The sequence below is a fragment of the Malurus melanocephalus genome, unplaced genomic scaffold (assembly GCF_030028575.1).
Source record: "Malurus melanocephalus ecotype Western Australia unplaced genomic scaffold, MMel_1.1 scaffold_116, whole genome shotgun sequence".
Taxonomy (NCBI): Eukaryota; Metazoa; Chordata; class Aves; order Passeriformes; family Maluridae; genus Malurus; species Malurus melanocephalus.
The window spans coordinates 1,276,118-1,288,113 of NW_026623348.1; the positions used below are offsets into that span (position 1 = coordinate 1,276,118).

Sequence of the window (11,996 nt, forward strand, 5' to 3'; positions counted from 1 at the left end):
ATCCATTCTCTACATCCTACATAAGCTTTAAAAGAAGTTTAATTTCTGATATTTGAGATATTCAAGCTTGAATTTGAAATCAGTATGAAAAATTGGGGGGGAAAAAAAAGGTATAGAAGTTTCCACAATTCATAGCTTTTGGAAATAGTTGCAGAGGTGTTATTCTCAACTGAAAGGCTTATGAGTGGAAAAGGGACACGGGTGCAAAAATGGCACCGTAGAGTTCAGGCACTTACCCAGCCTTGCRTCACCAGGTCCAACAAGGATGCCAATTCCAAATGGGCAAATCTGTCTGAATGCCTCTGCAAAAAAAACCATGAAAATCAAACCATATGTTAAACTCTATCTTGGCGATCAGCATAACTCACAAGCTACACATAACCATTGCTACCAGTTCATCCTACTCATGTTCAGGTCCAGAAACAAAGGATGTAGATATATAAACTTATGATTTTATAYTCATGCAAAAACTGTATGTTTGTTTTCCTGTATACAAATGTGTAAAATCCTGTTAATAATTAGCATTATTTAACTTCTTTAAGAAACAAACTAATGCAGCAATTCCATTTTTGAAATATCAAGAGTAGTGACTGCATTTTTTTCTGCTGTAAAAGAAAAGTCTACCTTTTCCAAAGAAGGTATGCTTTAATCCAGACTCGGCTATTTTAAAGCTATTTCTTTTTTAAAAAACTGAGAAAAAAGGGCCTTGATATCCTTCGACAAAGTTTGGACTGTGAAAAATACATGTGCTAACACTTCAAGGAAATGYTGCAACATATGCTTGTGCTTTTCAACTGACACATTGTCCATGTCAACRAATGAAACATGCATAGGCAATAGGCCTAGGAAGAATATTGCAACTGGCACTTTGAATTCTCTTTTCTAACCTCAGCTTTTGTGAGGATTTTCTGCAAAACATCTACATGACTAATGAATGAAATGAACTGCAATCATGTATTACTGAAACCAGTAATGCTGTTAACCGCATTTGTCAGCACGAATGAATGTTCATTCAGCAAATTGCACCATGATTCTACAGAAGCCCATTGAGTTGCTTGATGTTGACTTACTCAGTCTTAAAARGGATACTAACAAAGGAAAGTGTTTCTTTAGCAACAGACCAGGGAGCTTTCCTTCCTCAAGGCCTGCATTTTGTTATTCCCTGCTACTTTTGCAAGTCATTCACACTGATAAGATTTTAAATTTATATTTTCTTAATAACGAAATTTAGATTTCGATATAGCATAACTGTTTGGGGTTTTATTTTAGTTACATTTCATTTTTATGGTACCTCTTCCTACACCTATTTATAATGAGAAATATTCCATTTGTGTCTTGAAGGACTTGTCACTCAGAGCCTATCAAGGACCTACTTTCTGCTTTTCACTTTCTCCATGTGAGACCTCCATAGCAAAATACCCAGCACCTAATCACTGTAGCAAATCTATACGCAAAGAAGGAGTATGTTTGATACCTGACTATCCAAGGGACGTGGGTTTTGAGACCACAATGGCCTCTACTTTACAGAGACCAATGACAATTACTAGGGTCAAACAGATTCAGAAACTTTCAAAATTCTTTCTAATAAGAATCCCAATCTCCTTTCAGTTCAGAGAGGCAATATGGTAAGTTAGTCAATAACCCACCATCTGCTTCCTCTGGGCAGAGCTCACAGGGATCTCCCCATCCCTGTCCCTTTAAGGCGCAGCAACACTCTTGTTTGGAGTGGTTTCGGGACTTCGGCACTGAACATTTTCCATCTTCAAACTTGGTATAGCAGTAGCTTACTCTCAGATCTGCATAGAGAAAAAAYTTGTTATGAGCAGTTAGGGAACTTTGGCACAATTTTCACTTAGAGGTGTTAACTGCAAAATTACAGGATGCCCCCCCACCAAACTTCCATCTAGCTCTATTAATAGGGACCATCATTGTCTAACTGTGGAAGATTTGAATAAGGAAGGAAACTCYCTACCTCACTAAAGAAAAGCTATGGGATAGTTTCCTACTGCAGTCATGGAAAAGGAAGRGTTTTTCTCTTCAGTCCAGCAGAAATGGAAGTGCTGTACTGTCCTCTTATGCTCACTCCTCTTTGAAAAAAACGGAATAATGCTTTATGCATTTATATTCTATTACTAGTAAGAATCACTCGAGTCAAGAGATTTTCATCAACTTGCAATGACAACATTGTGTGCTAAAATGAGAGGCAATTTTCAATGGCCCTTTCCTTCCTCATTCTTCCGGTGGTATAYACAAACAAAGCAAAAAGCAAACTGTCCCAGTGGCACCACATTTCACTCCCTGAAGCTGGGTAACCAGGATGCTGTTCAGAGCTGAGATCACAGACCACAAGCATCCAGCAGGCAGGGAGCTGGCAGCTCTCTGTGCTGGCAGGGGGACAGCAACAGGGCAGTTATGGAAGCAGCTGCTCATCCAGTTTTCTGGCTGCAGCATCAATGCTGGGCAGTGTCCAGGTTTTAACAAAGTCCTAGGTAATGGGAAGTTTTAAACAAAACTTTGTTGAGCCTGAGATACTTGAAGAAAGAACAATCCTCTTTAGGGCATGGAGAAAAGCCCTTTTGAAGTTCATACACAAGTGTGTGTAWTCCTCTGACATTGTGTGAAACAGTGGCCTGTGTTAAAAACATAGAAGATTGGGCTGCATTGTTTTTTATGATTGTGTTTCTTGGTGGTTTTTTGTGATTTTTTTTCCTTCTTACCTGAAGAAAAGAACACCCTCAGACTGAAGAAAATTCATTTATACAAGCTACATAAACACAGCTAAAACATCCATGCTGCTTTCTTCAAGTTGAGTGAAGTAACTGTGCCAAACTCCATGGTGGTTTGGAGACTTGGATGAATGTTTACTGCAGGTTGGATTCATTTTTACCAAAACCACAATTTCATTTAGCCCACTGTGAAGTGAAGAACTCGCTATGGTGTCAACAAGCATCACTGTTCTGTGCCAAGCAAAACTACAGAGGTCCTTAAAAAGGTCTTACTCTCCAGTGGTTCCCACTGTGCACAGTGTACAGGACATTTAATGCTATATCTATTMAATCATTTTCAAAGCCTTTAAAGTAACTCACTCCCTAATCTGTTGTGCTTGTTATTTATAAATAAATTAAACTAACCTGTGGCTTTTTATTACTAGATGTTCAGCTTTTAGCATCTGATATGTTAGTGTCCATGTTTAGGTTCTGAACTGTGTATGCAGTAATCTGGAAGCCAGAAGACACTTCAGATGTCTCTAAGCATATGGGTGGTTATTGTCCACACAACACTCCTTGCAAATTTTTTCCAACAATCTTTTTTTCCACCCACATGCTTGCAGAGAGGAACAGCATWTAACAAGTATTATGTGAATATGGCAAGTGCTAAGGACAGCCTTACAACTGGAAATGCTGCCCTTAGTCTCCTGTGCTCATACTCCATATCCATGTCACGTTGTTATCTACATAGAGTCCAGGTAACCCCAATATTTCTTCCAGGGATGCAAGAAAGGATTTCAGTACAACATAAATTCTTCGCTTAACCTGGTACATTTAACATTATCTTCACCCCTTTTATTTCAATGTTCAGTTTAATGACAAACAGATGTTAGGGCAAGACAGAACCTGGCCCCAGCAACAGAATTATCATGTTTTCCCTGTGAAAAACACTGTTTGAGTCCAGAGCCTTCTTGCTGTATTAGAAACAGCTCACTAATAAGGCTTTTATGAAACAGCAAACAAATTTTGAAATGCCAGAAAATAGGAATGAACTTACCTTGGCATCGCCTTCCTGTGGAAGACAATACAAAGCCTTCTGGACACAGACATTTGAAACTGCCTGGAGTGTTGCTGCATGTGCCCAGGGCACAAATTTCTGGCTGTTCCACACACTCATCAATGTCTGCAAGAAAAGWAATTAAAGACATGAGAAATAATAATATTTACACTGGCAGCTGTACTACATAAAGTGCAGTTTTACATCATCACTTATATCTAGCACATTTGAAAAAAAAAGAAAAAGGCTCAACGAAAAAGGACAGAAAGAGGAACCAATAATTCAAGTGCAAAATCCAGAATTAGTTTTCAAATCCTCATGCAGTGGGCAAACTTCAGCAATGTACCATCAAACAAATAGCCTGACATTGTATTTTTTTAGGGTTCAGAGCAAGTAGTTCTGGTTCAAACAAACGTGGGTGAGACTTTTTCTAGGAAGTGAGAGACTTACTAGTGGCTACAGTTCAGAACTCTAGGCTGCCACAAAAGACTAAACATTACTCACATTTAAATGGAAAAGAAATAGGTAACAACTGTGAGCAGCTAAGAAAGAGACAGAAGGATTGCTCTGTACAYACCTTCACATTTGTCATCCTGCAGGATGTATCCAGGAGGACAGATACATCTGAACGAGCCATCCAAGTTCTGACATGTGCCTGGTGCGCATTTTCCAGGCTCYAGTGCACACTCATTGATATCTAGAAGAAAAGAAAGAAAATTTATTTAAGGTACTTGCTGTTATCTCAGTAAATCTCTGACTGAGGCCGCTTYATTTAATTCCATCAAACTGAAGGTGTAACTTTCCAAGAGAGGAGAGGAGTCATCTTCCTGTTCTCTTGTCATTGTTTTCTTCTGCTAAGTACAATGATGGCAGTGTGACAGTTCTCTCTGACCCTACTGTTCCACTAAGCATATCTGCTKCCCTTTTTTTCAACGCTAAAAGAAAGCACTCACCAACACAAGTCCTTCCATCCAGAGCCACCTCATAGCCTTCATTGCAGAGACATTGGAAGGACCCAATGGTGTTCACACACTGACCATTTCTGCAGAGCATTCCATTTCCACTTGCACACTCRTCCACATCTAAGAGGAATAACATTGAAAGGCATCAGAAACATCAGCAACAATGGAAATTGGRTAGGTGAGATTTCTGTTTCCACTGCATCAACAAAGTAACTGATAACACAATCCCATTTCAAAAGCAAGTGAGGGCAAAGTACCATGGTATAAAATTGTCAGAGCAATAGTTTTCCAGTATCTTGTGCCAACATTGAAGAGGCTCWAGAAAAGAGAGTGGTGCCTAATCAAAGAGGCCTTTTGAGAGTGAAGAAATACAGTTTTGTCTTYAATCATCCAGATCATGCAGAAAAGACAGTATCTATGGTACTTTTTTTAGAAGTAGAAAGTCTCAGGAGCATGTGCCTGGTCTCAGCACTCCTCACCTATGCAGTCGTTGTTGTGGGAGAGGATGAAGCCCAGGTTGCAGCGGCAGTTGAAGGAGCCAATGGTGTTCCTGCAGGTTCCATTGCCACAGGCATCCCTCTCACACTCATTAATATCTACAAAGGAACAGAAGGGAAATAACCCACTGCCCACAGACTGAATAGAAGGGAAGAAGGTTAGCCTATCTCCCAAAAAGATTTCACATAGATTTACACACTTGATAYTAACATCTACAAAAATAATAGAGGGTCCAACAATCATTTGCTTTTACTGTGGCTCCTATATCACCCRTCCCAAAATAAGTCTAAGGTGTCTTTAATTGTAAGCATTCTGAAATCTCAATTTGTTCATAAAATACACAACCAAMAGCTGTGAATGGGTTAAATACAAAATTCCTATGTAAATGAAGATGACTGCTTCTGAAAAGGGYTCTTTTCTGGCAAGAAATCTACCCTTCATTCACTCTATTAACAAGTAGSCCATGTACAACTGCTGCATGGCAATATTAATCTATTAAATACCTTGCCTAAAGGAATAAATGAGACAAGATGCTCCTGAAAATTTTAAGAATGAAATATTTTCTTCAAAAATGAAATCATTATCAGTTCACTAGACAGGATATGCAATTTTGAAGGCTCGCTCTACTTTAATGAGATGTTTTTCATTTGTTATCAGCTTTTATCATCTCTAATGGCCAGTTTTGCACCTTTGTCTGGTGATAAATGGCTCACAGTCTCAATTATTGTAATGCAACTTCTCATTACAGAGAGGACGGACTTAGTAACTATCTTAAGGGAAGCTTAAGTTCAGTTTAATTTGATACACTTGCCTATACACATTGTCCTGTCATCATTGGTTTTGAATCCATTGTGGCAAATGCAGTAGAAACTTCCAACAGTGTCAATACACTGCCCATGGCTGCAGATATTAGGAATTTCTTGACATTCATTCCGATCTGAAAACAAAGAGGTGCAGTGAAAGCGGAGTCTTTTAAATTACAAGGATGGAAAGATGAATTTGCAGCAACAAAGACRGTCTCCAGTGCATAGCCTAACTTAAAATACTATTTTTAATTTATTAATGACAAAAACATTACTAAGKAAATCCCAGAAAAAGCATGATTTGCATGTATATTACCTTATCCTGTATTTGTGGACCTGAAAAAAATTTAGCATAAAAATKATATTTAGCATATGCAAATTCTTGCTGGAGGGAAAACATTATTACCATGGCTTTGAAAAGCAGAATTAATGACACAAGATTGGAGAGGGTCTGAGTCACAGGGCTATGTATTGACTGCAGCAGATATGAAGGAGGCATATGAATCACAGGCTGCATTCTTCTCATGAAGGCAGCTATTTGCATCTAGCTACATTTGATTGTAGCACAAATGGCATGATAACTCATGGAAATCATACAGAACAGACGGGGAGATGAACACCACACTTTTCTCACTAAGCTTGTAGAAAGATAAAAGATAGTGTAGATTTATCAACTCATCATGCAGAGATAAAATGGGTACACATACATGTGTTGAAGCATCCATGAAATTGGATGGTGATCCTATAAACTGGAGAAAGCTCCAACAGCAAAAAGAGTTACTGCTATATGGAGTGAGGGAATATTTTGAATAATTCTGCAGAGAAGGGGCAAAGCTCCCCTGCCAGCATGTAATTGCTGCCTTACAATAGCAGGGCATCTCTTGTTCAACAGCCAACTGCTTCCTGCTACTCTCATTACAAATGCTTTCAGGCAGAAAAGGATTCYATCAATAGTAAATGAAACAAAATATTAACAAATTAAATATCTGCTCTTTGGCATAGTTTCTTCCATGACAAATCAGAAACATGCAACAAATGAGGTGTTTCTGTTGACCTCATYACCACCAAGAGCTGGTTTGATTCAGTGTGCTTCCTTCCTTCCTATGCTGCAGCTCCAAAATACGAGAACTGAGGYGCTGCCACAAGCTTGTATTAAAACTGATTAGGCTCTGGTGTTCAGTAATTTCCTTTCACATGCAATCTAAGTCAAGCAGAGGCAGTTTCTCAGCAAACCAACCCCAAGTTGTTGCAAAAGTAAGTCAAGTTGTTCCTAATTGCAAAGAATGTCATGTACTAAATCTCRTTTTCCTGCCTCTCCTCTGCACTTTACTTGGCACACTGACAATCCTGAGAGCCCCATCCTCAGGATCTCTGTACATCACATGGGGCTGTSAATAAYTCTGGGTGGGTGTGCACTGAGGACYAAGCCTTCCCAATGTTATTAATGACAGMACTGCTAATTACAGCCTGAAGGAGGCAGATGGAAAGCCAATGCTTTGTTAAGAACTCTTAATCTTCACAGCTCAGGAGAACAGAGACAAAARAAAAACTGTGATGCTCTGGTGCTTTGTGGGCAAATGAATAGTGATGCCCAAAGCTAATTTAGAAGAAAAATTGTTTATTTTACCACAATAGATAGCACCAGAAGGATGCAGTTTTGAAGGTAAGATAAATGCAGTACTTGTAGTACCAGTGACTGTGATACATCACGTTTGACTCAACAGCACATAAATTACAGGGGTGTGATCATTTTCCATGCAGTTGCATGATTGATCCAATAGCATGGCTGACCACTCTCTGCTCCCATCAGAGTGGTTGGGAACTTCCTTCCTTTGCTGGATCATGTACTTTATCAACCACTCTTATTTTGACTCTAATTGTGTAACTTTATTTTCACCAAATATAAAATAAGAGCAAAATACAGGGAAGTATTACTGTTTGTGCCAATTCATCTTTGTAATTGTAATCCRTATCAGAACCTTCCCCTGCTCTTCCTGTACTGCTCTAATGAACCCTTAACAACAACAATTACATTAGGAACATATTGAATATTTACATGGGCTACTGCATAGCTTAACAAAGCAAAGTTTTAGTTCTCATAGTAGTGCTCTGATTTCCCCTACACCCTTTTCCCTCAAGAGTCACATGAAACAATGAAAAACTGCACTGCAGGGAAAAGTGCACTTCCTAAAACTGTAGTACTCAGAAGCAAAAACCCAAGGAAAATGTTATCAGCTTCCTTTGTAATTCTTATTTTGTTCAGAAATGTATATAGTATATAATATTTACAGCAGCTTGGCCCGCTGTGGTCTTTAAAATCTCAGCAATTCTCAAGTAAGCAAGATAAMGTGAATGCCTCTCTGGACTAAGATAGTATAAGAAAAAACAAACAGATTATAAAACTGCAGTCCCACTCAGTGAGTATTTAAAAATAATATTATGGGGCCTGTTTATATCAAAGTTAGGAAGTTCMACAATAAGCTTTTCAAGTTAGCTATTGCAGACAGGCAAGCAGATAAGTCTACATTAGCAGCAGAGACTCCAGCAGGCAGTGAATTCTTTATAAAACCCCAAGTGGAATATAAATCAATAAAATTCATACAGAAAATTATAACGAAAATCAGAAAATACAGAAAAGTAGTGAATCAATTGGTCCTCTCTTCCTAGACATGACAAGGGCTAAAAAAAATGCTTGTAGCTGGTGGGATAAAGTGAAAGATAAACACCTACTTAGGTTTTTAACTCCCACTTACACATCTGTGGAATAGGCCTGGAATTACCTTCATGTTTATGGGATGCCCTAAAAGACTTTAGGAGAAGAGTTCTTGAATCTTGGMTCATCTCCTGAAATACCAACTTCCTGGACAGGAGAGATACTTTTTCCACACCTTTAAAAAGCCCTGGTTTGTGCAGTCCTCCCCAGGCACTCACCCATGCAGCGCCCCGTGGATGTGAACCTGTAGCCAGGTTTGCAGTCACAGCGGTAGCTCCCAGCTGTGTTCACACACTCTGCATTTTGCTGGCAAACTGGTCCATTTTGGCATTCATCAATATCTGTCAAAAGATGCCAAAATCACATTTTTTTAGAATAAAGATATTAGTAGCTTTCAATGTAAACATCATCAAAAAGCTTCAGGGAAAAAAAATTACATCAATTTTTCTTACTTGAGCTGCTGCAAAGAGAGAACTTTATCTCCCTAGAAATGTAATGGGTTTCAGTCAGGAGTAGCACACAGAAGATGCTTTTACTCAAAGCTCTCAGTGCCTTGCCTGCAGCACCCAGGTTGTCAGCAGTCATAACCCACACCAGAGAATAACAGCAATTCTATGCTATCTTCAGTTCTCCACAAAACTGACTAATACAATATTAGTGAATGTTTAAACTGGAAAAAAAATCATCTGTTTATGTTTTTTACAAAAATATTTGTTCCATTAGAAAAAAATATCTTGGAATTTAAAAAACTGTGCTCATGATCTGTCTCAAGACTAAAATTTTTTTCTTGGCTTTACTGTCAAATGTGAAAAAAATATTTCTTCCCATGACTGCTGACTCATGGGCCTTCAAGGCCTTAGATGTCTGATGGAAAATTTGGTATTTTCTATGCAAAAGAATTCAAAATGTCTGAATTAACATAGACTTATTACACTGATACAGTAATTTCCCCTCATTAAGGATGCCTAACAAGGCTCTCATTTGGCAGTGTCTGAGTTGCCAGCTGGTGAAACACCATTTCCCTGAATGAGAAGAGCACTGTACCTTCACAGATCAGTAGTTTGTCRTTGTAGAAGAAGCCCACAGGACACTCGCATCGGAAGCTGCCAACCATATTTATACAGATCCCATTTTCACACACTCCAGGAATCTCTCTGCATTCATCAATATCTGCAAGAATAATTTTTTTTTAATACTTTTATTACTTCATGAGCACATCATGGAATCTTCTGCTACAGAGTATATCCCTATGCATTTACCCTTTTAGATAATTATCAAACATATAATGGAAGCACGAGAATGTTCCAGGTGAACAGGGAGTCATTCCGAACTGGGGAAATGCAGGTATTTCCTGCTTTCTTAGGTCCTGACTCTTCACTGTACTGAATGATCCTGCGACAGAAGGTATTCCGTGTCTTTCCTCCTGTCTCCCACCCACAGCCCTAATGAGCCTCATCACCTTCTCGATGTTASAGTGGAGTCATTGGGAAGAGCCAAACAGAGAGATTGGAACTGTCTTTGGTTTAATACAGGGGAGAAGGACTGAATGCAAACACTTATCAGAATTAGTTTTGCACTGTTTTACCCTTGTTAATCTGAAAAGATTTTCAGGGTTTTRTGTAAGAGTTTGAAAGTGCCAATGACAGGTAACATCTGAAGTGCTGCCAACATGCTATTAATTAGATTGATTAAGCCAGGCAGCCAGGGCTTGCCAATGCTTTATATACACCCCAGTTAAGTAACTGATTTTGGCAGAAAAAAAMCCCAGCTGCTATTACAATTATATGTCTTGCCTATTGGGTCCTTACACATCTTAATATTCCAACACGAGAGAGTTCAGAGACTCCTCCAAAGCCTCTGCCTTTAGTAAACATTGCCATATGCACTGAGCTACACAGTCAGAGAATATGGTGGGAAATTACCAGCTAGCAGGAGTTTCCATCAGATAATGTTATTGTGATTTTGTCTGGGCTTTTTTATTTTGCTGCTGGATCCAACTCTTCCTTTTCTACATTAGATTCTGTAACTTTGAGTCCTCTGATACAAGGGATGAGTAAAAATAGAACTAATTCTGTTTCTGAAACAAACACCTGGAGCAACTATGYAGAACTTTAATCCAAACAGAGAGTAACACTATTGGATTGTAAGCAAATACTAAGTGTCTGGACCATGATCCCTTGCCTGCAGRTGTAAGGGACATGAGTAACCCCTGTGCAAAAGCAGCAGGCTGAGTGCTATGCCCTWGATCCCAAAGCAGCAGGGAGAGCTGTGATTTGCACAGCTGTGAAGAGCTGTGTGTGCATCAGTCTCAGCCCAGGCCTGGGATGTGCTGCTGGGCTCTGTGCCCTTCTGTTCCCATTGGCTCCTGAACTGCAAAGCCCCACGCTGTGCCAGGGCAGACAGAGCTGACTCAACACCCCTGCACTCGTGTCAAATGCTGCAGATGCAGCTTTTACCTGGGCATGCTAGTAAGGTCCAAGACTCCCTGCTGCTGATGAACRGCCCAATTAGCTTGAGCAGACTCTGCAACAAGCTGCACCAATGCTAATAGCCAGAAGGAGAACATTTGCTTCCAATAAATGACCTCATAAATAATAAATACTGTACCTTTCTGTAACTTCTTTTAAAATAACGTTCCCCACTTTACTAGAAATATTTCCACCTAACTAGCTAAATACTGCACCACAGCAACAGCCTCATGCTAAAGCATCTGATTACTGCCTATATGCCATGTCTGTTTGTTACAGGGTACATTATCTGCTTCTCATTTGCATTTTAGTGTGAATAAAAACAAAAGGGAGTCCCACTAGGGATTTACTCAATTTCTTGTCCTAGAATTCCTCATTCTCTCTCTCTTTCTGTTCTGCAATTTGTTACTCGTGATTCAAATGTAACACACAATAACATTGTGAGAAATATTCCAGCTGAGCAGAAAAAAGGATTTTTGTGTCAAACCAACACCCAGGGGAACTGATGTGAAATGTCAGACTAAATCTTGCTTTAGTTTGAAGGAAAGACTCCCAGTTCCTCTCAGATGCTGGCTGGCCTCACTCCCAGACCTCTCATTCCCGGTATCTGTGCCCTGCTCATGTAGGCCTGATTACAGTTTCTTTGGATCTGTGTGTTGCCTTGATTACAAGCAGCAACTAGGAGTAGTTGCTGCCAGCTAGGAGTAGCCAGGCAGAAAGTTTGCAGGCTTGGACTTAAACAGAGAGTTGAACTCCATTACACTGTTTAATTGTTATTCCTCCAGTG

General features: G+C 39.4%; 1 protein-coding gene across 1 annotated transcript in view; it reads right to left on the reverse strand.

The window, feature by feature from the left end:
- Positions 1-11,996, reverse strand: part of FBN1 (fibrillin 1) — a 139,924-nt gene that overhangs the window by 14,282 nt on the left and 113,646 nt on the right. Inside the window, exons 43-51 of the mRNA XM_057369896.1 lie at positions 9,786-9,911; positions 8,960-9,082; positions 6,037-6,162; positions 5,207-5,323; positions 4,719-4,847; positions 4,343-4,462; positions 3,766-3,891; positions 1,647-1,796; positions 237-302 (exon numbers count right to left, since the gene is read on the reverse strand). Of these exons, the coding sequence (XP_057225879.1) occupies positions 237-302; positions 1,647-1,796; positions 3,766-3,891; positions 4,343-4,462; positions 4,719-4,847; positions 5,207-5,323; positions 6,037-6,162; positions 8,960-9,082; positions 9,786-9,911 (1,083 nt within the window). The remainder of the gene's footprint in view (positions 1-236; positions 303-1,646; positions 1,797-3,765; positions 3,892-4,342; positions 4,463-4,718; positions 4,848-5,206; positions 5,324-6,036; positions 6,163-8,959; positions 9,083-9,785; positions 9,912-11,996) is intronic.